The 26816-nt window shown below is 44.2% G+C and overlaps 6 protein-coding genes across 6 annotated transcripts; 2 read left to right on the top strand and 4 right to left on the bottom strand.

The window, feature by feature from the left end:
- Nucleotides 1–5816: 5816 nt before the first annotated feature.
- On the bottom strand, nucleotides 5817–6588 carry AKAW2_81159S (uncharacterized protein; the record flags this gene model as incomplete). The annotated part of the gene is made up of 2 exons (XM_041682260.1): nucleotides 5817–6214; nucleotides 6291–6588. 2 exons carry the CDS (start codon nucleotides 6586–6588, stop codon nucleotides 5817–5819), a joined length of 696 nt encoding a protein of 231 aa, XP_041549120.1.
- A 1579-nt stretch (nucleotides 6589–8167) lies between these two features.
- On the bottom strand, nucleotides 8168–8853 carry AKAW2_81158S (uncharacterized protein; the record flags this gene model as incomplete). Its single annotated transcript, XM_041682259.1, has 2 exons — nucleotides 8168–8430; nucleotides 8532–8853. 2 exons carry the CDS (start codon nucleotides 8851–8853, stop codon nucleotides 8168–8170), a joined length of 585 nt encoding a protein of 194 aa, XP_041549119.1.
- A 673-nt stretch (nucleotides 8854–9526) lies between these two features.
- On the top strand, nucleotides 9527–10409 carry AKAW2_81157A (DUF3632 domain-containing protein; the record flags this gene model as incomplete). The annotated part of the gene is made up of 2 exons (XM_041682258.1): nucleotides 9527–9926; nucleotides 9973–10409. The coding sequence occupies 2 exons, from the start codon at nucleotides 9527–9529 to the stop codon at nucleotides 10407–10409; spliced, it is 837 nt and encodes a 278-aa protein (XP_041549118.1).
- Nucleotides 10410–11171: 762 nt separating this feature from the next.
- Nucleotides 11172–18950, bottom strand: AKAW2_81156S (type I iterative PKS; the record flags this gene model as incomplete). Its single annotated transcript, XM_041682257.1, has 2 exons — nucleotides 11172–18206; nucleotides 18258–18950. The coding sequence occupies 2 exons, from the start codon at nucleotides 18948–18950 to the stop codon at nucleotides 11172–11174; spliced, it is 7728 nt and encodes a 2575-aa protein (XP_041549117.1).
- A 998-nt stretch (nucleotides 18951–19948) lies between these two features.
- On the bottom strand, nucleotides 19949–21918 carry AKAW2_81155S (fungal specific transcription factor domain-containing protein; the record flags this gene model as incomplete). Its single annotated transcript, XM_041682255.1, has 4 exons — nucleotides 19949–20116; nucleotides 20167–20787; nucleotides 20836–21668; nucleotides 21720–21918. 4 exons carry the CDS (start codon nucleotides 21916–21918, stop codon nucleotides 19949–19951), a joined length of 1821 nt encoding a protein of 606 aa, XP_041549116.1.
- Nucleotides 21919–24006: 2088 nt separating this feature from the next.
- Nucleotides 24007–25410, top strand: AKAW2_81154A (uncharacterized protein; the record flags this gene model as incomplete). Its single annotated transcript, XM_041682254.1, has 1 exon — nucleotides 24007–25410. The coding sequence occupies one exon, from the start codon at nucleotides 24007–24009 to the stop codon at nucleotides 25408–25410; it is 1404 nt and encodes a 467-aa protein (XP_041549115.1).
- Nucleotides 25411–26816: the final 1406 nt, after the last annotated feature.

The following is a 26816-nucleotide window of genomic DNA, read 5'->3' as shown; positions in this document are numbered from 1 at the left end:
GCTAATATTTGTCTTCCAACGTTCCTCCTTTTGGCCACTTCCATCTACCGTCAAGAACCAGTTAACCCCACCCGTAAACGCTTGATGATCTCCTGTCTCGTACCAGTAACTATATATCCCAGAGTATCAATCGCATTCACTGCTGCGCTTATATTGACACCAGGGTGTCTTCAAGGGAGAGCAACCGTTCATTGTATCATTAGGATAAAGTGGTGCGGAACTCAGCGTTAGGTGCAACCGTGACGAAGTTCTCCGGAGGTCCTTTCTTTTTATCTGGCGTTTGCTTAAAAAAATAAATAAAATGAAATGAAATAAAATAAAATAAATAAATAAATAAATAAATAAATAAATAAATAAATAAATAAATAAATAAATAAATAAATAAATAAATAAATAAATAAATAAATAAATAAATAAATAAATAAATAAATAAATAAATAAATAAAATAAAAATAAACATATATCCCCAGCAGGCGTGGAGAATACCAATCATGGAGATCCAGGAGACGGTTAAATAACTCAAATGGAACTAATAGTTGCTCAGGCTGGTCAACATAGATTTAGTTACGTGTATTGGTGGGTGCAGGTGAGGGATGGTTGTTAATTCACTGGCGCGACCCAAAATGGCTTAGTAAATACTTATAGATCATGTGACTGTCGCATCACCTATAATAATAATTTTAAATTGTATTATTTCTTTTCTTTCTCTTATTATTACTAATATACCATTACTACTAACTACCATGGCCGAACTGAAATAAAATATAAGTTTAATTACTTTCTGAGTAGTTTATAACTATTTTCTAAGTAGTTTATAACTACTTAATATAAGGGTAAAGTAATTTTAAGCTAATTTTTTAATAAAAATAAAGATATTATAACTAATATTTATATACCATGACTGCTGGCTAGCTGGTGCTTTTTATCTTTATCTAGATTAGTATTATTTTAATAAAATCTTATTTATATACTTGTAAAATAATTACTAATTACTTGTTAATTATTTAAAATAATAATTTTAAATATAAAATTTATTATAAAGAGATCTTCTGCAGGATGGAGAAATATTTAAAAAAAATTATAAATTTATTTTAATTATTTATTAACTACTTACTAATTATTTATTAACTATTTAAGAAAAAGTAATATTTATTTATTAATAATTTATACTTATATTTATAAATCTATAAGAATTTTATTACTAAGGCTAGTAATAAAAAAAATAAGTTTTATAAAAACAGATCAATAATACTGTTAATAAGTAAATTATTTATTAATTATTTATTAACTACTTACTAACTACTTAAAAGAATAATATAAATAATTATTTAATAACTTTACTATAGAATAGCAGCTTTTTTTACCTGAAATTACTTTAAAATCTAAGATTATTATTTCTATTAATTAAACCTTAGCATCTAGCTTTCTTAAAAAATTAAATTTTAATAAATCTTATTCTCCTCTGCCCCTCTGTCAGGATAAAAAAATAAATATTTAATAATTATTTAAAAATTACTTTTTAATTAGTTAGCAATTACTTACTAAATATTTAGAATTATTATATTACTAAGATATATACTGAAATTAAAAATATAGATTTTTTCTTACTCTACAGTCTTTATCAAATTATAAAAGATTATTATAAAAATATATAGATATATATATATTTTTTATAATTTAATTATAGAGATCTAGAATCTCAGATTCTATAATTATAAATTAATAATTAGTAAAAGAATAATACTGAAAATAATAAAAAAAAATTAAATAATCTGAGAAAAAGTAAAATAAATATAAAAAAAAGTAAGATAAGTCTGAGGAGAAGTCTGAGAAAAAATCTAAGAAGAAGTTTATATTAAAATAAAGACTTTAATCAATTATAAACTAGTTAAAAAGTAGTTTATAAATAGTTAATAATTACTTTTTAATTAATTTATATCTAGATTTTAATTAGGCTGGGCCTTCTGCTTTATATATAAATAATTAATTAATAAATAATTAATAATTATTTAAAAAAATAATTTATTAAAACTGTAGTAAATATATTATACAGAATATATATATATATATATATATATTATAGCTTATAGATAAAGATATATATTTAAAATATTTAAAAAAATATCAAGTATTTAATAAGTAATTATAAAATAATTAATAAATATTTATATTAGCTAGATTAATCTAGATTTTAAAATTATTTATATTATTTAATTAAATCTAGCTTTTATATCTTATTCTTAAGCTTCTACTTTTAAACTTTTTTTTATTTTTTAATTTTTATTTTTAATTTTTATAATTCAAGTTCCTGGCGTCTCTGCTCTAAATTAATAATATTATTTAAAATAATATATTATAAATCTTTAGAAATAATACTTTTAAATATTTAGTAAGCAGTTATAAAATAATTATTAAATAATTAAATTAATATATCTAATTTCTTCAGATTATAAAAATACTCTTAAAGAAGATTATATAAATTAAATTCTAGAATAATCTTGCTCTATACTAGAACCAGAAAAATATTAATATTTTTAATTTTTTTCTTTATTATAAATTAGTTAAGTAGTTACTAAGTACCTGATAAATAATTAAAATTAATTTTATTAAATATAATAAAAAAAAGATTCTATACTAGCAGTATAATAAGAATAATAAATATTTAAATTATTATAATTTTATTATTAAATAATATCTTCTTTATCCAGCTTAGTAAAATTATTAAATAATTAATAAGTATTTTCCAAATAGTTAATAATTATTTATAAAATACTTACTTTTTTACTACTTTAACTAGGATCAAGAACTTTCCTATAATATAAAATTTTTAATATAATTATTTAATTATATTAATATATTTTTATAATTAAATCTATATATATAGCTTAATAAATGAGTATACTTAAACTAATTCTGCTTTAATTATAAGATTTTTTTTTATTTAATTTAGTTACAGATATTCTTATTTTTATTATTTAATTAAATAATTAATAAATACTTACTAAGTATCTGATAAATACTTATCTTTAAGAAAATTAATATATTTATTATAATCTTCTGTACTTATATAATTAAGAAGACTTATTATTTAATTTTAAGTTTTATTTTCTTAAGATCCTGGCCCAAGGACTTTTAAAATTATATATTAAAAATAAATTTAATAAAAAATAATTAAATATAAAAGCTGTTATTCTATAATATAATAATCAGAATTAATTTCCTGTAAATATCAATCAAGTCTTAAGTAGTTAATAAATAATTAATAAGTATTTTATAAGTAGTTTAGAAGTAATTAATCTATTAATATATTATTTAAAATTTATATTAAAAATAATTCCTTGGACATCAGTACTATAAATAAATTAAAATTAAAATTATTACCTAGTAATCTTTATAAATAAATTAAATATTTTTTAAAAAAATAAATAATAGCCATCAGTTATATCCTGTAAAGTAAAAATCTAGAAAAAAATAATTATTTTATAAATAATTAATAAATACTTTCTAGATAATTAATAATTATTTATAAAATACTTACTCTTGCACTGATCTGGTAAAAAAATTATAAAAAAAATCTTATTTATTATTTTTAATTATAATTTTTTGAAAGATATATTAATCTCAAATAATAAAAAAATTAAAAATAATTAAACTAATTTTTTAAAATTACATAGAACCATAATATTCTATAAATTATAATAATATTCTTAAATATAATTTTAAGTATTTTATAAGTATTTACCAAGTATTTACCAAGTAATTATAAATAATAAAATATCTTAATAAATAAATTAGTATTTTATAAATAAATTAATCCATTAATTTCTTACCTGCTTGGATATGTAAATAAATATTATTTATAAAAAATTATAAAAATATAATCTTTATTATAAAAACTAATATATATTTTAATAAGAATAAAAACTTAATATTTTCTGCAGAACTTTTCAAGCTGTAAATTTCTTAAAAATTATATTATAAAATAATTAATAAATAATTAAGAAGCAGTTAACAAGTAATTAAAAAATAATTAAAAAGTAGTTATCTATTATTATTATAGAATTATTAATCTAAGTAATAATTTATTTAAGTCTTTATAAAATTCATTCTGGTGGCTTATTTGGTGGTAAAGATAAATATTTATAAATTTTATATAATATAAATAAATAATATAGATATTATTTAATATCTACAGAAATTAATATATTAAATATAATATTATATTATAGATATTTTAGTTATCTAGATTCTTAGAAATAATCTTTATCTTTTATTAATTAATAAATAATTATTGTCTAGTTATAAAATAATTTTTAAATAATTAGTAAATATTTATTATATTATTTTTTTCTTATTATTAATAACTTTATACTTCCACATTCTTCCAAAAAAAAATAATATTATAATTAAATAGATTTTCTAGAAAAATAAAATTTAAGATTATTATTTCTTAAATAGTATCTTGATAATATTTTTTAAGAAAATTAAAATTATTATTAATATATTTAATATATAGAGTTACTTTGCCCTGTAAACCCTTTAAAAAAGTAAATATTTATTAAATACTTAATAAATACTTAGAAAATAATTAGTAATTTTGAAAACTTACTAATTATAAGTATTTTTTAAAAATTAATTTATATATTAATAGCTGATTAATACAAGCTAAATTTTTTTTAAAATATTTTATTTGAGAATAATAGTATCTGAAAATAAAATATAATTAATTAATAAATACTTAACAAGTACTTATTAATCACTTAAAAAATATTTATAAAAAAGTATTTTATTTACTTAAATCTATTTCTAATATTTTAAAATTTTAGTAGCTAATATAAATCTTCTTCCAGAATTCATTATTAACAGAAATATAATAATAATAAGTAATTTTTAAATTTAAAAATTTATAAGCTAAAATTCCAGAGTATTTCCAAGTCTATTATTTAATTAAACACTTAAAAAATGGACAGAAGATTAGATATTTTTAATTTTTAATTAATTATTAATTATATTAAATCTGAAGTTCTTGTCAGCTAATTATAAAGTATTTATTAAATATTTATATATTACTTTTTAAATTAACTGTTCTATCTTCTCCTGTGTTTATTATAATACTAAAATAATATAAATATATTTTTAAAAATAAGTTATCAGATACTCAGATAAATCATTAATATATTTAAAATTTGAAGATATAAGTAGTAAGGTTTTAATTTAAATTAAAGATATTAGAACTATATTATTCTATATAAAATTAATTAATATTAAAATTTTAGATAAGTAATTATTAAATATTTAAATATCTCTAGTTCTTATATATTAAATCCTTTATCAGGATTCATATATAGAAGCTCTTTGAAATCTATAATATATAAATACTTAATAATTACTTACTATTAGTCTATAAATTATGAATTAAAAGAAAAATTAAAATTCAGTAGAAAAATACAGTAATTATAAAGATCATGCAATTTATTATTAATGACTAATACTTATTTTAATCACATGGAGTGGGTAAGGGTCACGCGACCCTTTAAGAAGGGTCACGCGACCTGTAGCCACCGTGTATTGCTGTCTTCTATTCCTTTGTAGCATAACTAACTAACACGAGGCGGTATAACTTCCAGAAAATATCTCAACCACCACTAATTGTTCAATACAATACATATGATACAGGTATCGCCCTAAAGATCCACAAACCCAACCTTCATTCCCTCCGGCAATGGAGTTCCATTTCTCCTAGCGTGCTTGGATGTTGCGCAGACAGTCCTATATGAGAATGTATTGCTGTCATAAGCGCTGCAAATGGTGCGTCTCTAGTGGGAACCGGTCTTGGTACTGGGCTTCTTGCTAGACTTGCTGGACTTGCTGCCAGAGCGATTGCCAGAGTTGCCAGAGTTGCCAGAGTTGCCAGAGTTGCCAGAGTTGCCAGAGTTGCCAGAGTTGCCAGAGTTGCCAGAGTTGCCAGAGTTGCCAGAGTTGCCAGAGTTGCCAGAGTTGCCAGAGGAGTTGCCACTATCATTTGTAGTAGCCTTCGCAGTAGCCGTGGTAGTGGCCCTGGTAGTAGTCGTGGTGGTAGTCGTGGTGGTAGGACTGTCCGCAATATTATTGCACTTCTTGAAAGTATTGCCCGTAAGCGTAGGATGATACACCGACCCCACATACTGGTTACTCCCATTCGTGATAACCCGGTACTTTCCCGGTGCGCCATTTCCTTCAAGTTTCTTCTTAGCACAATCTCGTATATCGGAACGAAAAGTTGAAGAAGAGGAAAAATTGGGGCAGCTTACCCGTATATGTACCACCCGGGATCAACGGATACTCTTGCATATTGGAGGCACCAAAGAAGCCATCGTAGTTCATGAAAGGCTTTGGATATATCCCACCACTGGGATTTTTGGACTCTCTGATGGCGTTGCTGATGTCCGTTTTGGTTAAAATCTCTCCGCCGCAGTTGACATCTTTGATCTTCGCGCGGCCGCGGGCAACAAGAGTACTAGGCTCATCGGCCGTTGGGTTGGCGATGGGGCTAGCAACTGCAGTGAGAGCCAGAGCTAGAAAGAGAGTGGGCTTGAGACTGAAAAGCATAATGACTTGGGTTCTTATCTGGAAAGAAAATGTTTGAGTTGGAAAGAATGTGTTGACGGATGTTTGTCTGAATGAGAGACTGGTATTGAAAGTAGGAGAGAATTGTTGAGTGAGTGACTTGAATGCGAGATGAAATCCAGAACGGCGGTTACAAGAGCCAGTCTTTATACCCTTCTCTGTGATTCTATCTTGCCATATACCTACATAGCTGAGGAGGTTAAATCCTCAAAATCACTTTTCGGCCCGAAGGAATGTCTCAGTTGTCTATACAGTATACAATCTCGCTTAGCTATGTATATCCCCATCATGGGGGCCAAAAAGGGGCCAAAAGAGATTAGTCTGCTGCCAACTGGACCAAACCGAAGATCGTCTCTACTAGTAGAATCCCGGTGCACTGAGATCCATCTGAGGAATGGGGGCCGGGCGATCTTTGACGCTGCAGCTTACGGGCCAACGGTGCCACCCGCACACGTTAGGACCCTATCCTATGGGAATCGCTAATCATATGCGGGGTTTGATCCTATATAATGTGGGGTTGTCTCACAGTTCGTATTCTTAATATAGAAAACAGATGTTTCGTTTCCCCTCCAGGAGCGCGAAGGTGGCCTGTTGGATACGGTTGTTGTCTGGTCAGTTTCTTAGTGCCGACCGCTTTCCCTGCAGCCCCAACGCCCTTCATTTGGAATTGATCGACTCGTGTCCTGATTCTACTTTCTTCCACCCCCAAATCCACCCCTCAACATTGAAGACTTCACTAAAGAATATCTTGCACGACCAGAATATCAAACTACTACTGAATCGTCCATGATCCTGATAGACTTTGTTCAAGGATAGGATGTATATGATTTCCAAGGGCACAGCACATTCAGCTCAGGGATATCTGTGTAAGATAAGAGAGAACTATTTGTGATGTATATAATTCTGATGTAAAATTTGTCAGAAATTGAGTATTTTCCATTCTGAAAGATTATGAAAAAAGTTAAATCATGATTATAAAATATAATGAGCATATACCTAAGCTAATTAGAATAGATAAAATAGAGAAGGTACTTGTAATCTGGCTACTCTAGCTGATGCATCACTATGAATCTTTCTCTTGCTTGTCCATGCTAGCACCTTGCCTGCTATGAACTAATGCAATCATGTGAAGAGATTGAATATGATTACTCACTCACAGTACAATGTTACGTAGTGAATCGGTAATTGGATGTATTGTACGGTATTCAAATAGTCAGAGATAAATATACAGAATCTGGGGCGCTCGACATAATGTAAGAAACCTAGAACCCTCGAGATATTACCACCGTCATTGACATAAAGCTCTATATGGAAGGTCAACATTCACTGGGACAAGTGTCTCTATTTATTGTTCTCGAATATCACTAAAGCTCAGTGGATGTATGTCTATGTAGGGATATTATACAACGGTTCATTCATACAGAACTAAAGTACAGGACGCATGAGTATGTAAGCTCCGCTATTTCCACATCCCCACTATCCTCTGTTGGGACATCTTCCTCGATGGTCTGACTGTCGTGACCTTCACCTGCGCCTTCGTAGGGAGTGAAGCAGAATTGCTTTAGTGGCTACCAGTCTTCTTACCTGGCTTGCTGCCAGACTTGTTTCCGGACCTGTGACTCGTGTTGCCACTACTAGCCTTGGTGGTAGCAGTGGTGGTAGCCTTGGCAGTAGTAGTGGTGGTAGTAGTTGTTGTGGTAGGGGTGTCCTCAAGATTCGTGCACTTTTTGAAACCGCCACCAGCGATGTGATAGAGTGATCCCTGGTAGACGTACTTTTCGTTCATGATGACGCGGTAGCTACCCGGTTCTCCGGCAGTCTTCTCTGTTACATTTTCAATCTTGTTAGTGCGTGCTCGCCTACTCTAATACGCGCCACTGGACAGCCAGAAAGTGCAAGACAGAAGCAGGAATGGGTTAACTTACTTCCGCTATAAGTTCCTGAGACCAATGGATACTCATACAGGGTGCTGGAGGAGCCAAAATGGCCCTCGCCATTGCCGTATACCGCTGGATACTTGCCATAGGCCCTGGCGTTTGTCTCCCTGCCCTTTTCAACCACTTTGGATTGTTCAATGGCATTATGAATGTCTTCTTTGGTAAACCTTTTACCATTGCAATCGACATCTTTCCTAGCGGCGCGGGCGACCAAGGTGTTGGCCTCATCGACTGTCGGGTTAGCGATTGGGCTGGCAATCGCGGTCAGGGCCAGGGCCAATAGAATGGTGGGCTTGAAGTTGAAGTACATATTGGATAGAATGAATGTGTTGAATTAGGGGTTTGCTTGAAGGAAAGACTTGTAATCAAAGTATGAAAGGGATTGTTAAGTGAGTGACTGAGCCGATGGCGAGATGAGGACAACAACAATGATGCGAAAGGGCAAACTTTATACCCTGTTACGTGGTTTGCATCGTACCATGAGCTACCGAGGACGATAACATGAAGCCCCAAGAGCGTACCAGCCCCCAAGAAGTGTCTCAGAAGTCTATATAGTATACGAAGTCGCTTAGCTATTTATACTCCTGTGATGGGGGCCATGATGGGGCCAAATAGTATGAGAGTGCTTCCTGCTAAACCAGAATGAGAGGCCGACATTCGGGTAGCGGTGCATCTGGATCTCCTTACCAAGTGGGGGCCGGGCCATCTTGGGGGCTGCAACGGCATCTCCCGCACATGTCAGGACCCTTTCGTATGAAAATCACCCGCCAGATGTAGGAACCTGATCCTTTGCAAAGTGGGGGACCCCACAAATCTGGTTTGTGTGACTCACATGGAAGGCTGAACTCGATCTCGGTTTCGAAACGGTTGGCTGATCAATTCATTAGTGCTGACCGCTTTCCAACCGGACCCCACGCCCATTATTTAAAGCACTCCAAGTGTGTCTTGGACTTTGTTACCTCCAGAATCTCAAAGCCACCATCATGGAAGAGGCCATCAGGGAAGAGTTCGGCGAAGACCTCGTTGTGCGACCAGAATTCCGAGTCATTAATGACTTGCTTCAGAATCCCGATGTTTCACCCACTGAGGCAGTCCAGCGGCTTCTTCGGGTACGCGAGAACCTACACCAGGGACAAGAATCCCCATCTGAAATCGATGGCAACCACACATGGTTCACCATGCTCGTGCTCGTAGAGATCATAAATCTCACACCACCTGCAAAACAGCGCAAGCTCGTTGAATTTATTGCTGAGCTTCAACGTGTTGACCTTACCGATCCTGCTACCGGCCAGTCGCCCACGGCGATCGAGCTGAAACTATGGACGGAGCTTCCATACCTCGAATTATACTTGGCTGATATGTATGGGTTCAGATTCAAAGCTGGTACGTCTATTTCCCTCATCAATCAACCCGTGATTAACTCTATCAGAATATGCCCGGCAGGTCGATGAGGATCCCCAGACGGAGTATCCTCCAAGCAAGCTTCAGGAGTGGGAGAACCGGAATGCTTTTATGGCGCAGCTTACTGCGATGGCAGCTCATCTCCGCCACCCCATGGATGTATCTCTGTATGCTCTGTACTCGTGCCGATCGGCATTCGAGAAAGGGCCGCTGATAGAGGAGGCCGTGCGCACTGCATGTATCTGGTATATCTATGCGGGCCAGCGTGTGTGGGAGAATTGTCAAACCGGACGGGAATATGGAGATGATGATGATCCGCCTCCACGCCGGCGCTTTAGTATGGAAAAATGGCGCATTTGGAAAGACGGGCTGAAGGCGGCACAACTGGAGTTTCCCAGGGAGAGTACGCAGGAGATGATACGGAAGGCGTTGGGAGAGATGGAGAAAGCGGAGCGGGGAGAGTGAGGATCCGGAGAAGGTGCTGGAAGAAGGTATTCCGCTGGATATTAGCTCGGTAATGATACAAGGCTCGTCACGCCCTAAATATTGAATGTGCAGAAAACTTCCTCTTGTTTATTCTATTTTGCGACCAGCCAGTAGCTCCAGTGACGTAGGTATCAGCTGCGTGTGATGCATCTGTAACTCGACCAGGGCGCATATCAACACCACAGTATAGTCATGGCATGAAAGCTTTCGAGTAATCATTAGTACAACTTACAGAAGGAGACAAGGACACAACTTGGGTATCCTTATATCAAGGACATTTCCGGAAGTGTAGAAATCCAGGAGAAGAAACTATGAAGGAGCAAGGGGCGTAGACATTTGTGAAGTTGGAGGCGAAGCAGGGTTAGCGAGTAACTTGCACAGTAACAGCCAGACCCACGGTGTTCCCCACAAAGGGATCCAGGAAAGACTTCATCGAAGGCCGCACAAAGGGGAATCTTTGATGGTCTTATCATTTGGTATCCTATGATACATTTCACTGACTTTCCGATTCAGTATACCGCTCAGGTTTGCGATGCAGGTGAACCGGAAGACTTTCCCGAAGCCTTAGGCAGACTCTTTGGCCTCAGGATATAGTACTGAAATAGGCAGGAACTCTCCGATCATCATGTGCAGCCTTTCCTAAAGGGGAAGGCGAAAGGAGTGACAGGAGCCCATCACAGCAACAACGCGATGTGCAAACCGTCCGTGAAGAACGCAAGTCTCTACACAACATACCCTCTATCAATGTAGAAAACCAGTTTGCCTCCAGTTTTGAATATATTGACGCACCACTTCTTCGCCCACAGGGCCCAGTGCCCGTAGCGAAGGCGACCTTTCGCGTGCACGCGCAGTGTCCAGCAACAGCCCCCCGCACGACATGCGCTCAAAATTATCACTCAGCCAATCTGTCATCAAACTGGCAGGGTTGTCTGCTCGCGTTCCGGGGAATTCTTTGACTCGTTGGATCCATTCGGGAAATGGAATAATGTTGTCCGGTGGAATGTTCAACTCTTGCGCGAGGAGCCTTATCATATCAGACCACGACTGACGGGCCGCATTATCAATATGGTATATTGAGTGGGGATCTGTTGTAAAATGAAGGTCCGATAGGGTGGCTGCAACGATATTCACCGGTGTCCAGGATAGCACCCCATTCAATGAAGGGAGGATCTTCAATGTTTCGGCGGATCTAAGGAGAGCCGGAAAGTGCTCTACAGCATTCCAGTACCCACTTGTGGATGATCCTGCTATTTGTCCGGGTCTCACTACCATTGCGTTGAATCGGTGAGGGTGTTGACACAAGGTCTGGAGAAGGATTTGCTCGCAGACAAATTTGGCTTCCGCGTAACCGTTAGTCAATGCCCAGTCGATCGTGCCGTGGGCTTCTAAGACAGTTGCCTCGCCAGTCAATAACGGCCGATGGCCGACTGTGCCAATTGATGATATAAATTGGAACAAAATACGATCGTCAGGCGAACGAAGTGAAGATATCTCGGAAGCTAAATCAACCAAGCTTCTCATCATCCGAAACTGTGATTCGAAGGCCGTTACGCTCTTTGCTCCATTCATGGGCCAGGCGTTGTGGATAATATGCGTTATTGTTCTCTTCAATGTGTCATACTGCTCAGTTGGAAGTCCTAGAGGTGGCCCTTCGTCTTCCATGGCAAGAACTCTCACTTTGTCCCACTCGTCTGCAGTCAAAGTTATGCCGCGATCGGCCAGTGCCCGTCTTTGCCGCTGCATTGGTTGCTCCACACCACCTCTGTTGATGCAGTAAATGCGTTCAACTTTCTTCATCCGAGCCAGGTGTGCCACGAGATGACTACCCAGGCTGCCAGTGGCTCCAGTGACCAACACCCCTACAGAGCCTGAAACAGTCCCTGCACCAGGTACAGGAACCATGAAACCTTCAATAGCGCGCGAAATGTATCTATCAGTAGTTTGTCTACGAGCGGCGGAGTCAATTCCCACGAGAAAATCTATGCTTTCTGGTTTTGGGCCCAGAGGCAGACGTGCGTTTTGATTTCCCGTGCATGTGGCAAAAATGACGCGTTGAACACTCACTTCCGGTGAATAACCGTCTGTCCAGTCGACATGACCATACCCAACAGCATGCAAATCTGTCTCCCAGCGTCGCTCGCTGGTAATGGCATGAGTGCGGCCGTCATTGAACACCCACCAACCGCGAAAGAGTCCGAATACTATGTCAATGGCAAATTGCGGTCGGGTCATCTCGAGCATCATGACCACCCCATCAGGCCGTAATGCTTCTCGCATATGACTAGTTGAGACTTGAAGGTTTGATGTCGCATGCACAGCATTGCTCGCGATAATGATGTGCTGGGTGCCGATGAGATCATCGGCTGGCGCCTTCTCTATATCGTGCACTCTATACCTTACAAATGAGTAGTCTTTGAACCGCCGACGACCTTGAGCCAGGAAAGCAGGCGATATATCGCTAAACGTATACTCAACAGGAATTCCAAGTTTAGCGAGACCTGGAAGCAGCCACTTGGTACCACCCCCAGTACCGGCACCCATCTCGAGGATCCTAAGTGCCCCCCCTGAGTTTTTGTCAAGTTTACTCGCCAGACGCTGAATAAAATTCAACATTTGCTTGTACCCAGTGACATTGTGAGACTCATCGCCGTACATCCAGGAAACAAGTTCTTGTCCCTCTTTGGTTCCGAAGATAAGCTGAAGGCCGTCCTGGTTACCGCGCAGGACAGAAGCCAGCTTGCTCCCTGTGTAGAAGGCAAGCTTGCTAGCACCTGCGAATTCAGGATAGCTACGGTTAATATCTTCTAGGATTGTGGCACTGGACTTGTCGGTCCATGCGACTCCTGTGCGGATCGCGACCGTCCCTTCCATGTCCACAAGGCGGGCTTCTTCTAGCCGTCGGTATAAGTAGTCGACCAACTCTTGATGCTGGGGGTCATGAGGAATGCGGTCAAGACGTGCTCCTGGCTGCACGATGCGTATGTGCGAGCCTAGAACCTCGAACGCCTCTAGCGTGAGGGTGACGCAGAGCTGCATTTGGAGAGGGTTGAAGTTGTGGACACGCCCACTGCAGTGATTTTCCGACAGGAACTGATCGGTTAAGGCTTTGGTTTCACCGAAAGCCTTTAGGACAATGTCTTCAGGTAAATGAAGCTCTGGGGTGTCTGTGCCGGCGGTGGTGTTTGTTTCAGAAGACACATCGACCGAATCGGTATCTTGCTCACCATTGTCGGAAGTAGTGCTGCTGGCAGTTCTGTCTTCTAGGTTATCGATGTCTAATCCCATCGCTTTCTGCACTGCACAGACAAGTTCGTGGAATGTCTCTGCCTCCATCAAGGCCGTGGCTGGCAGGGTACAGTTGAAGGCTTCTTCCAACTCTCGCGCCATTTCCATCGCCATCAAAGAATCCACGCCCGCATCTGCTATGGTATTATCATCGCGAATTTCGCTGAGGTCTACAGCGCAAAAGTCAGCCACCACCGACTTGATGCGTGTGGGCAGATCCTCATTCTTGCGTTCTTGTTTTTTATCTGCCGTTGGCGCCCGGTCGTTCTCATCCAAAGTAAATGCTGAGGTCGCCACAGGTGTAACGGGGTTGACCTGGGAATCGCCCAAGTTCAACCTGGCAAGAATCTTGCAGAACATCGCCTTGGGCACACGCGAGTATTTCATGCCGATGAAGATCTCCACCAATCGACCGCTGTCGGGTTCAAAAACAAAGATATCGCTGGTATAAAAACCATCCGATCGCTCATGTGTCGCTAAAACATCCCATGTTTCCGGTCGCGGTGTCTCCGGGTCTGCGTACATCGGCGTGCGCATCCACTGCTCCATTCCACTAGCGATATAGATTTCCGATGACAACCGGTCTGTCATGCAATTCACCCAAAACCCGCCAACCTGGCTAAAGGAGTCGCAGAGGAATGTGTCAGCCCAAGTCTCAGCTAAATATTTCTTGACTACGCGCCCGGCGGATTCTTTCCCTTTGCCTACTAGCTTTGTCACCCCGCGATATTTCTCGGAATAGTCAACGACTTCGGAGAAGTATCGGTAGATATTGCGGCCTTGTAGCACATCATCTACGTTTGGATCTTTGAGAAGTTCCTGACAGCGTCGATGATTTATCAGCCGACCGTAGCGAGCAAACTCGGCAGAAAGCTCGGCGTCGTCGGGATCAAACATTTTGATCTGGGCGACACAATGCTCCATTTGGGAGCGAGCACCTTTCTGGCTATCTTCGCTAACGTATTTCATATCCCAGATGAATCTTTCCTTGCTCTGACGGTGCAACAGGATATAGACATCTCGACTGTCAAGCCCAAGTGGTGCATCGCTTGTTACATTCCGCACCTGTGGAATCTTCTCTCGTCCTTCTGGCAGGCTCCGCAGTGCTTCTACAGCGTTGTCCAGCATATGCGACGCTGGAGCAAGAGGAGCCGTCTGCACGCCTACATGACCAGATAATGCTTCTTTGTACTTGCAGTGGGCGGTGTTGACGTAAAACTTGGCGATCAGCTGGTCTTTGTCTTGATAGCCAAGAAACTCCAGTGTCTGGTCACTTTGAGAATCGATCTGTTGAGGTGTGACTATCGGCAAAGGCTTATTATCCATCCAATGTCGACTCTTCTCAAACTGATACGGTGGTAATAATATAATGCCGTAATCTCGGGTTTGGGTGAAGTGGTGTGCCCAGTATGTGGTGGGCACGCCCTCTTTCCAAAGGCCTATGGTGGCGTCCGTCAAGTCGCGGACACCGTTCTGCCCGGTGATATTGACAGCTTGGAATTTATGATTCGGGCTGGAGGCCTCTAAAGCGCGACTAACCATCAGCGTAATTGTTGATCCGGAACCCGCCTCTAGCCAGATACAAGAGGGGTATTTTGCAGCCAGACGCTCAACAGCATGGTTAAAGTACACAGGCTGGCGTAGATGGTCGCCCACTATACATTTAGGTGGCAAACCGAATACTGCATGCTCTGTCGCGCGTTCTAGGTGGATGTTCGGCTCGCTGAGCGTCAAGTCCTGCGTTATTTTGTGCAAATCAGACATCAGCGGCTCAACTAATGTGCTATGGAAGGCATTGGTGACATCTAGTCGCTTCCACCGGAGACGCGAGAACGTGTAGTGCGTTGTGAGAGTCTGCTGGACTACGTTTATTGCTAGTGTGGGACCAGCGAGTGTGAAGCTACGAGGACCATTAAAGCAAGCAATGCCTACGGGGTCTACGCCAGTGGGTGTTGCCTTCGCAGAATGATCTAGAAGACCGTCGATATCCACCCGATCGCCTTCGACCGCGATCATCCCGCCGGGATCGGTGTTCCAACTGTCACGGATAAGACGAGCGCGGCGGGCGATTAAGGCCAATGCATCTGCGAGAGATAATACGCCAGATACGCACATGGCTGTGAGCTCGCCGAAGCTGTGGCCGACAACGGCAGAAACGGGAACACCGCAGTCCATCCAAGAGCGCGCGCACGCGTACTGCAGTGAGAAGAGCTGTGTTTGCAGCTTGACGTGGTCTGTGATCGGGGTGTGCTCGAAGATGCTGGGATAGAGGCTGGGATAGTCGGATAGCCGAAGTAGACGGTCGCATTCGTCCAGATGGTCGCGAAACACGCGCATGGTGTCGTAAACGGTGCGGTCTAGGCCCACAAAGGTGGACACTTGGCCTCCGAAGCAGAGTACGATGGGGGATACATGCTTCTTTGGCCGGATGAACTGTGTGTCCTGCCCGTGGGCTACAGATGCTAGTTTTGCATCCAGTTCATGTATCGATGAGCAACTGAAGACAAGTTGGCAGTCCAACGTCGGATTCATCTGGCGACAGGCGCTAAAGGAGATATTAGCCAAGGAAGAGGCATGTTTTGAGGACAGTGCCTTTCTCTGCAGAAACTGCCACAGTCGTCGCGCATAGTCGCGGATCCTAGTTTCATCCAACCCACACAACCTGAACGGCAGTGAGAGCCCGTCTCGATGCACAGTACTATCCTGCTCCCCAGACACAGGAGCCTGCGTAACCACAACAGAGGCATTCGACCCACATGCCCCATAGTTATTAATTAACGCGACGCGATACTCCTCTGCCCAACTTTCTAACGCGGTCGGAATTTGAATCATTCCATCAGCCTTGATATGCGGGTTCAACTTCTCAAACCCAGGCTGCGGGGGGATCATCCCCTCATGGATCATCAGCAGCACCTTCACCAGCGCCACCATCCCCGACACCCCTTCTGTATGCCCTACCAAGCCTTTCACCGATCCCAGCGACAGCCTCCCCTTGCTCCTCACACTCCCAGCCATTACCTCACTGACACTGGCATACTCTGCCGGATCGCCCGCCTGCGTGCCCGTCCCATGCGCCTCCACAACCGACACATGTAGTGGATGAATCCTTGCTCGTCTCGTAACCTTTTCAAACAACCCTGCCAAAGATCCCGCATGCGGCACGACGACAGGAGTACAACTATCATTCTGCTCAACAGCTGTACCAGCAATCGTTCCCAGAATATGATCCCCATCTCTGACCGCATCGGACATCCGTTTGATGAAGATCGCCGCGACCCCTTCGCCGCGGCAGTACCCGTCCGCCTTAGCGTCGAATGGTTTGCATGGCCCTGTGGGAGAGAGAAACGACGCGCCATTCAGGTTGTCAAATCCCAGCGGACTAGTGATGCAGTTCGCTCCGCCGACTAAGGCTGCCTTACAGTCGCCGTTCATGATGGCTCGACACGCATGGTGTAATGCGACAGTAGATCCGGAGCACGCCGTATCGATACATAGAGCTGGTCCGCGCCAGCCGAAGTAGTGACTCAGTTTGCCGGCGATGAAGCTCCTCAGCAGGCCTGTGGCGGCGTAGGCGCTGGCTGGATGGCAGTTGACGTTATGTTCGTAGTCCACTGTGCAACAAGATACATAACATCCTATCTCTTTAGTGATATTCTTCTTGTGAGAAAAGTATCCCGCTTGTTCCAGTGCCTGATACGCCACCTGAAGAAGCAGCCTCTGCTGGGGATCTTGGGCCATCACCTCTCGGGGTACCTTCTTAAAGAACTTGTGATCGAAGGCCTCGATGTCGGCAATGAAATTCCCCAACCAGGGCTGAATCGTAGCATCTGGCCGCCACGGTGTCTCGTAGTCTTTATATCGCTCCGGAGGGAGTTCTTTGTGCTGGGACTTGCCTGCGCAGAGCAACTGCCAGAACTCGTCGAGGTCGTCTGCGCCCGCGACGCGAACTGCCATTCCGACTACTGCGATATCGTCATCGTAAATGCGAGGCGGGTGTAATGATGAGATGATGCGAGGGTAGATGTCGAGCTGGAGGTCGTCGAAGTGGATGATACGGTCGCGTAGATTGCGGTAGAAGGAAGGGGGGATGCAGCGCTCGTGGCCGAATTCTATCACGGTCGCGTTGGTGTTTTGTAGATGAGAGTGGTATATTGATGAGAATGTCTGGTACCACATGCACTGCTGGGAGAATACGGATTGTAGGACAAGGCGGTGGAGGGGCCCAGACTGTATAGGCTCGCCGGTGATGTTCGGCCATGTTTGATGCTTGATCTGGGATGCATCAGGGAGCTGCAACGTAGAATGTGCATCGCAGAGAGCATAGAGCGCTTCGAGGGTATCACGGTGTCCGGACCAGTGATATCGGCCGTTAAAGTCGATATGGGCAGCCGAGAGTCCAGCGTCGCGCAAGGCTTGTAGTAGGGAAGAAAGACTACTCCTCGGAGCCATAATCGTGCTACGATTATAGTCATATCGAACGGTGACGTACGCCTACACAATCAGTATATCCTCAACACGACCCCTAAATCCGAACAAACCTACCTCAGGAAATCCCCCAAGCACCCCTTCTACCTCCCCTTCAGTCCCCACAACAGTAACAGACGTAAACCTCCTCTCCGCCTCCATCGCATCCCCCATAACCCCAAGCAACATCGCCAACCGTACCCCAACCGCCCCCCAAACCTTCAACCCATCTAGCCCTTTCCCTTCAGCCACGGTGGCAGCCGCCACAGCAGCGCTCAAAAACCCAATACAAAAGCCCACAATCTCCACCCCATCCCCATTCCCGTCCCCTTTACCCCAATCCTGAAGTGTCAAAAACTCCCCAAACTGCACCAAATGCCCCACCATAAACAACGGCGCATGCAACACATACGGCAGGGGGAACCACTCCTCTTGAATCTGCACATTGGGACCTAGGACCCAGCGACGGAGTTCGCGGAGCTGAGTCTCTGCGTTTGGGAGGCGTTGCCGGAGATAAGGGACGTAGGTGTTGAAGTGGTGGAAATAATCTGGGAGTGAGGCGAAAGCGTCCAGCACCCAGTGATTCTCTGGATGGGAGTGGATGGTATCTCGGAGGAGGTGGAATTGGGTGGGTGTGAAGGTGGGGGATTGGCAGCCGAAGAGAAGGATTCTTGTTTTTTCTTTGGATTGTTGCAGTTGGGTGAGGAGGGTGGTATGTTGGGGATGTTGTTGTTGTTGCTCTTGTTGGGGTGGAGGAGAATTGGTGGGCATGGCGATACGATGTTGATTGATTGATGGCCTTGTTTTGGAGAGTCGGTCAATAGTCAACCAACCCGTTAACCCGTTAACCGGTTATTCAGTTGGGTAGGCAATTGGGTGATTGGGAAATAGAGAAGCCACCCAAGCACTCGTATTCGTGACCCAGCCTAACTTAGCATTTGCTAGTTTGTACCCTATGAGCCAATAAGCTTCCTGAAGAGTTCAGTTATATTGAGACAGCTCGTATATCGTTGGATATGACAGACGCTTTTGCTTTCTTATGCTGGTCTTGGCTGAACGTCGGCCGGAGTTAGTTAACCGGGTTATCTCGTCGGGTAAGCGTCAGCACCACCGTATCAGCGAAAATACTAGCTGCTTGTAAGGTTAGTTGAGAAATGTGGGGAAGAATACGGTGGATATACGATACTAGAGTGAGTTTGGACGGTTGTACGAGTGACCACGACGGGGCTTTTGTTCTAATGAGCGGTCAGAAGGGGAGGGGATATATTCTGGGCAGAGGATTGGATTGGATGGCGGGGAAAAGGACGACGGAGTTATTGAGGGACGGAGTTTCCATAGTAGTTGGTGAGAGTTGTTACTATGGACACGGTGTAGAATAGGGGTTAGGTGTTAAATGGGTTGAAGTGGATTAAATAATGGGATTGTAAATTATATTATCTTTCTATTTGACTCACGAGAAAGTAGGTTTCTTGTTCGTCTACTTTCTCTTCCTGCTTCCTCTCTTCTGCGCTTCCCCGCCATGAACCAGCACGGATGATACCATTAGCAAATGGTATAGTAATTAACCTTTTAATCAAAGTTCGCAGATGACATATCGCAACTGCTTCGAAAATCCAATCAATGTCCAAAGAATGAAACCCGAGTACTCCCCGCTTATCCCAGTCCGACCAGTCGACTACACCAAACGCACCCGTACCATACCCTAACCCCTTGAAAAGAATGACAAGATCAAACTGAAACAACACAACGAAAGAAATCAACGATAGTTGTTATTGAACCGACAACGGCGGACTCTGCACGGGATTTTTCACCCTATCCAGATCATGCAGGCTCTCGACCAGGTCATGCATCATCATCTCGAACGACGGATCAAGGTACCCGTGCGACGAGAGGAACTCGGTGCACATCATCAGAGGGATCGGCGTAAGGGGATGCACCTATGACCATTAGTTTCTAGCTCCACTATCAAAGGGCCATGACGAATTACCTTAAAGTACCCCAATTGCCCCTGCATCTTCACCAACCCCACTACTTCGTGTGCCGCCAGGACACATACCCGCTCGAAATCGATGATCCCCAGCAAGTGATCCCCGGATTTCCAGGTAATGCTCTCGAGCACACTGTGCAGGAACAGCACCATGCTTTGGGCCACGATGCGGGCGAACATCAGCATGGGATCGACATGCGGGTAGCTGGACAAAGTGGCAATGCGGTAGGTGAGCAGTTCGTGTAGATAGTTGTGTCGCGTCCAGAAGTTGTCCGAGGGGAGATGAGTGAAGTTGGGCGGGTGGATTTGTTCGACGGCTACGGTTTGGCGGTGGGTGAGAGCGCGGCCGACGATGGTGGCGATAAGGATGAGTTCGGTGAAGGAGGAGAGCGGATCCGGGAGGCCGAGGGTCGGAGTGGCAGTCGGAGTAGGTGGTGGAGGGTGAGGGAGAAGAATTTGAGAGTGAGAGGATCGACCAAAGACAGTGGGAGAGGGCATGGTGGTTGCAGTGGGAATAGGAGAAGTGGGAGCAGAAGGAGACATGACATCGGACAGGTAGGATGTCAGGGTGGGCTGTCCAGCTTGGAAGTCTTCTTCCGGGCAAGGGAGGCGTGTAGTGATCTACTTCATTAGTAGTGTTCGAAATCAAGAATAAAAGAGGGCACTCACCAACTGTTCATCCAAGGTGAACGGCAACCCGTTGTGGAAACTGATAAACCGGTCCAGACTGTAGGCCATCCAGAACGTCCGGCGTTGCTCCTCCAGCCCAATCCAGTCCACCAGCACCGTCTCGTGCTCGCGCGCCATAGTCACTGGACTATTCGGGTCATCCAGCTCGTACAGTCGCATCCCCAGGACCAACCGGCAACATCGCCCCGTACTCATCCATGCCTGCAGCGGCGATTGCTGCATGTACTCGTAGATGCACACGAGGATCCAAGCCTGTGCTGGCTCGATCCCGGGCGCCGTATCTGTAGGGGGTCCTTGGAGGTCCAGCGAGTCGAGCATCCGGCGCGTCTCTGCATACAACCGGTCGCGGAGAGACTGAAATTGGGCCGACATACTGGCCGCCAGCGTCCACATGGCATACTGAAGGCAGGTTTGCGCTTCCGTCTTCTTGGGCTGCTTCGCCCAGGTGTGGTAGCGCCAGCGTTGCAAAATAGGGGCAAAAGGGTGCACCCGATCAAAGTAGAGTTGGTCCCTGCACAATTTAGTGGACATTCCCAATAATCCAAGAGAAACGTACAGATCGGCTCGCATCAAGTCAGACACGAGGCTGGAAGGCCGGTTCGGAGATTCGGGCGATCGCGGAGATCGCGTCCCAGTCCGGCGGTCATCGCTGGACTGATCGGGCATCGTGCCTGAGATCGGATCGGGCAGCGGAGGCAGGTCTCGTAGCGGATCTTCTTCACTGTCGCAGTCAATGACCGTGCCGTCATAGATACTGGCCATCTGATGGTTGATTTCGGGGTGTTGGTCGGCCAGACATCGTTCCAGTGCGGCTGAGACGATTAGACTCTGTCTTTTGGGCGTGTGTTCAAAGCACTACCTACCAATGCGTGTGCGAAGGGTCCGTAATTGTCCCTTGCGGGGACCCCGGGGTAGCCTTGTGGTATTGATTTTGCACTCGATGCCCGTCTCGAAGCAGACCTGACACTGGGGACGTCGTCGGTCACAGCGAACCTTGCGGCGACGACATTCCTCACAAGCGGATCCCGGTCGCTGGCGGGAAATAGTAGGAGTAGAGACCATCCTAGTGGTAATGGTCGAAGGGGGTGAAGAGACAAACAGACAGGAAACTTTCAGTTCGCAGAAGGATTGGGGCTGGGGTGGAAGTGTGGCCTAGCACTTATAGCCTGTAGGAGTCGAGGCTGCAGCGGCAACACACCAGTAAAAATGAGAGGAACAACCAGGAGCAGCAGCAGCAACAGCTTATGTGATGAACAGGCGCCGCCGTGATAAGATCCAACGAAGAGGATCGACCCGCGATAGCGTGCTGAGAGGGGGGATGGAGACGAGAAGGTTGGCAGGCGGCAAAAGACCCAGTGGGCAAGAAATGCAGTAATGGAACCACCGTGGCTTGCTTTGCTTTTGTCTATTAAGCTCATAGGCACGGTCAGAGGCCCGCCATGGAGGGGATCTGCTGTACGATCGTGTGATACTAAGTGCCAGGCCTGCAGCTGCAGCAACCTGCAGTGCAGCAAGCAGCTCGCATCCAACAATAGGCCAACCAAGAAAGCAAGAGACAGACCCTGACGTCTGGTCTGGTTGTCAGTTGGACGGGTTCCTACTGTGAGCAAGGCACAGCAGCTTCTCGCCGGGTGACAGGAAGTTGACGACAGAAGTTGGCAGCGGATTCTGCCGTCCCTCAAACTATTGTCTCTACGAGTAATTGTCTTGCCAATTTGGGAGTGAATAATCGTCCTATTTCCCGGGGGATCCACGATAACTGGAGCCACCGACATCATGCTATCAGTGGGAACAGACCTCCAAGGTGATCTCCGACTACAAGGCTTCTGGATGGGTAATCAGCCAGCCACAGGGACCACTGCACACGAGCTGCTCTAGTGGATTCACAGACTGCACGAGGTGCAGAAGTACCGGGCCCATTGTTCAGGGCCAGACCCACCGGTGGTGCAGGAGAGATGCTGATTGCAGGGAAGGACAGAGTAGCAGAGCGGATGCAGTGAGAAAGTAGGAGAATAGTAGCCAACCTGCTGTCCACCACACCGGAGAGAAGAGAGGAAGGAGCAAAAGAACCACCCAGTGATTCGTGTGTCAGAATGGCAGCTGCAGTTCATTCAAAGTCTGTGAGGGACCGTCCGACCTGAAGAAATGGCGAGTTGTGCGACCCACGGAAAATAAGGACAGGATACGTGGTGATTTTGTCAACAAGTGGAGGCGAAAGTTCTGTCGGGATGAGCTTTGGTTCATCGCTAGTGGCAGGATCCGCACCGATAGATCAGAGACTGGAGGATCCGCTCGGGCCAGCCGATCGGATGGCGCCATCCTGATTGGCGTGCGTGCAGAATCGAGATCCGAGCGATGAGTCGTCTGGCATAAATGAGCATTATATTAAATTTCGGTGGGTTTTAGCGTAGTGGGCGGTGGAAGCTGAGCGAAGGTGCAAAGTTTGTGATTCTGGTGACCATTTCAGGGCTGGTGGCGTCTCCTTTTCGTCTTCCCCGTGGGCCCCATCCACTGCTGGTTGCATTACAATTGAACCACTGCTGCAACCTGGTCCCAACTGACTGGCAACTGATTCTAGACGAGACCAGTCTTACTGGAAATGGCTAATTGACAGAATAAGACAGCCAAATCGGGCCGAGATCGATCAGCCCGTGGATCACCAGCTGAGGATCGCCTGCGAAATGGAGCCACTATTGATGCTTGCTTTTTGCCAATTCGGACGGGCCGATACTGGCGCCAAAATGGCGGATCCTTCAGAAGAAAATGCCGCCATGTCACTGAGGGAAATTAGACGAGGCATAATGCTACCAAAAGTGGTAAAATTACAGAGAGAGAAAGGGACAATGCGCACAGAGCAATGGATTAATCTGTTCTGCATGCGGGTTGACCGTCCCTACAGCTGCCATGCTGGAAGGGATTCAGAACCAAACTGCCTGGCACCGGCCATCTGACTGTGAAACTGGTTGGCAGTTCGTGAAACTTGCCTGTGACCAGTGATTTCTCTTATTCGTAGTGTTTATGCATTATTTATACAAGCGTGGTCGCGATGGCAATCCACCATTGACAGCCGGGCTTGACATCAACCCTATCATCACTGTCATCAAGAGCAATTAATCTAGCAATCAATCGCGATACAATTGACAAATCGCCATGGCTCACACTCAGGACATTCTGGGCCAGTTGCCCCTCCTCCAGTCCTACACTCACGCCATCCTCTGTTTCCAGCTCGCCTCCAACACCACTCCCACCATTGACCTGGAATCCGCCGTGCAGCGGCTGCTAACCCTGTTCCCCATTCTGGCAGGCCAGGTCATCAAGACGGGTGCCTCACCCACCTCGTCCGGTGCCTACCAAGTCGTCCCTTATCCAGTTCGCAAATTCCCCATCATCCGCTACGTCGACCATCGCTCGGATCCCCAAATCCCCAGTTATAACACTCTGCGAACGGCACATTTCCCCTTCAACCAAATGCCAAGCACCCACTTCTCCCCTCCCCACCCGGTCTTCCCCATCCCCTATCCAGACACTGAACCCGCCCCCGTGCTCGACATTCAAGCCAATATCCTGAATGGAGGATTCCTACTCACCCTAGCCGCACAGCATAACATCATCGACGCCAGCGGCATCTTTCAAATCGCCTCACTACTGGCCCGTCTCACGCGGGGCGAATCGATCCCAAAGGCCGAGGTCACCGAGGGCAACTTGGACCGCCGGGATCTGATTCCCCTGCTGGATGACAGCCAGCCCCTCCGCTACGACTACTGCGAGTATCTCCCTTCGTTCATGCCGAAGATCCCCCCTAACCTGACAGCACTGTTCCCCACCTTCCAATGGGCTTATTTTCACTTGTCCAGACGGGCCGTCGAGGCGATCTACGCCGAGGCCGCCGTCGCCTCCCCATCACACAGCACCCCTGCGCAGATCACCCCCAATGATGCCCTCACGGCATTCATCTGGCAACGACTAACGCTTACTCGTCTCCACCACTCCCCTAGCCCGCTCGCTGCTACTGACGTCTCCAAAATCTCCCGTGCCATGGACCTCCGTCGCACTTTGCACCTCTCCCCAGCCTACATGGGGCATATGATTCGTACCGCTACCCTGCGTCTCCCGCTGGGCGAGATCACCTCGCTGCCGCTGGCTACCCTGGCTGCGAAGCTTCGGGACCAAGTTGCCGATCTACGCACGCTGGATGCTGTGCGCGATTACGCTACGTTTCTGGCGCGGCAGCCAGACAAGAGCAAGATTGCCTACAGCGGAGGCGGGTTTCAGCCGGCTACGGATTTGAGTTGCTCCAGTATCGCCCATGTGGACTATGACCGGTTGAATCTGGGAGGTGCAATAGGACGGTGCGAGGGAGTCCGTCGCCCGGGAGGGGGAGTATTGCCAGGCGGTTGCTATATCGGACCGGCGGGGGACTGGTACGGTAGTGTGGGAGATGAGGAATCTCGTCAAGAGACGGGAATAGAAGTGCTAATGTGTTTGGATGGATGGGAAATGGAGGGGCTGAGAGAGGATGAGCGGTGGAGGAAGTGGGTGGAGTATGTTGGGTGATTAGTATACGTGCCATGATAGTAAATGATAACGAGATAGACATGACTCGCGATCTACAGTAGTTCGAACTCAATTGTAGATAACACAGTAACCCTCCAACAGTATGGGGGATATCTCTACACCCATCCATATCTGTTGCCTCCCTGCCTTCAACATCCCATCGCTGCCTCTGCCTCTCCCAGCACAGTCACCACCATCTACAAAGCGAAGTAGAATTAAACTGCTCACCTCCAATATGACACCTCACACTCCACCTGCAACATGCAACATGCACATCAACCCCCACTTCAATCCCACTCCCTAAACTCCGTAATCGGCACTCCCACGAGCAGAGGCAGAGGCAGAGCAGAAGCACAGTTCACCCCTTGCCCCGGGCTCTACACTACACAGTACACACCTATCTGACCTGTTCTCTCCCCTCCATCAGTCCGGTAATACTCTCCGTTTCCCTAACAATAACTCCTAGAAATTCCCGATCCGTCCGTCAACCTAACTCCCACATTCATATCCCCGAACAAACCAGACACACACAGTGTAACAACCCATCTAGAAATAAAGACTTCCGGAGAATTAAACCACCACACATTTACCCCTCAGATACCAGCTAAGCATTTAGAATTGAAATGTTGTAAACGCCGTTTCATCTTCCCGTCTATCCGCCCGTACAATATCTTCCGTTCCTTGGTTCATTTATTTGTTTGTTCCGTCGCCGCCCGCCCGTCCGCCCGTACGGCCCGGACCGGACCAACACAACACAATTCACCACAATCATAGCATGACAATAAGAGAGTAATTACCTTCAGGAGTGCATTTGTGCAACATTAAAGAGGAAAAAAGGAACAGGTGTGACAGACATGGATTATGGTAAAACGGGTTTCACGTTGAAGAGAAGTTACTCAGTTAGTGCATGGGACACACCACCAGGATCCCAGTACTAAGTAGTGGTAGTAGTATGTGATCCGGAATATATTTCCAGCGGAGAATCTTCACGCTTCGGTTCAGAACCTGATCACTGGCACTCTTTCAATTGTACCACAACGACAACCATAACCAGCCGAAGAAAAGACACGAGTACTGATAATAGGAATGGAGATATTCCCAACCCGACCAACAACATTAACTTCCCCTCCGAGCAAAGATATTCCTTCATCCGGGAACTCCATCCTTGCCTGTACTCCAGTTTCTGTGCAACACGACAACCAACGGAAGAAGGAAGGGAACCGCGGACTGTGTGACGTTGCACAAGAACTAAGCTACGACGCTGGTCCTAGTTCAATTCATTAAATTCGGTTTGTGTAGGTATGGGCTTGGTTCCTGGGGTACATACATATTGTGTTACTATTAATCTGTCAGTAGTGTAACACTGGCTTTAGCTAGGACTGGGATGATGGGGATGCTTAACAGGG

Source organism: Aspergillus luchuensis, chromosome 8, assembly GCF_016861625.1.
Source record: "Aspergillus luchuensis IFO 4308 DNA, chromosome 8, nearly complete sequence".
NCBI classification, from domain to species: domain Eukaryota; kingdom Fungi; phylum Ascomycota; class Eurotiomycetes; order Eurotiales; family Aspergillaceae; genus Aspergillus; species Aspergillus luchuensis.
Note: the sequence above shows the minus strand (reverse complement) of the source record. Positions and strands in the feature narration are given on the sequence as shown.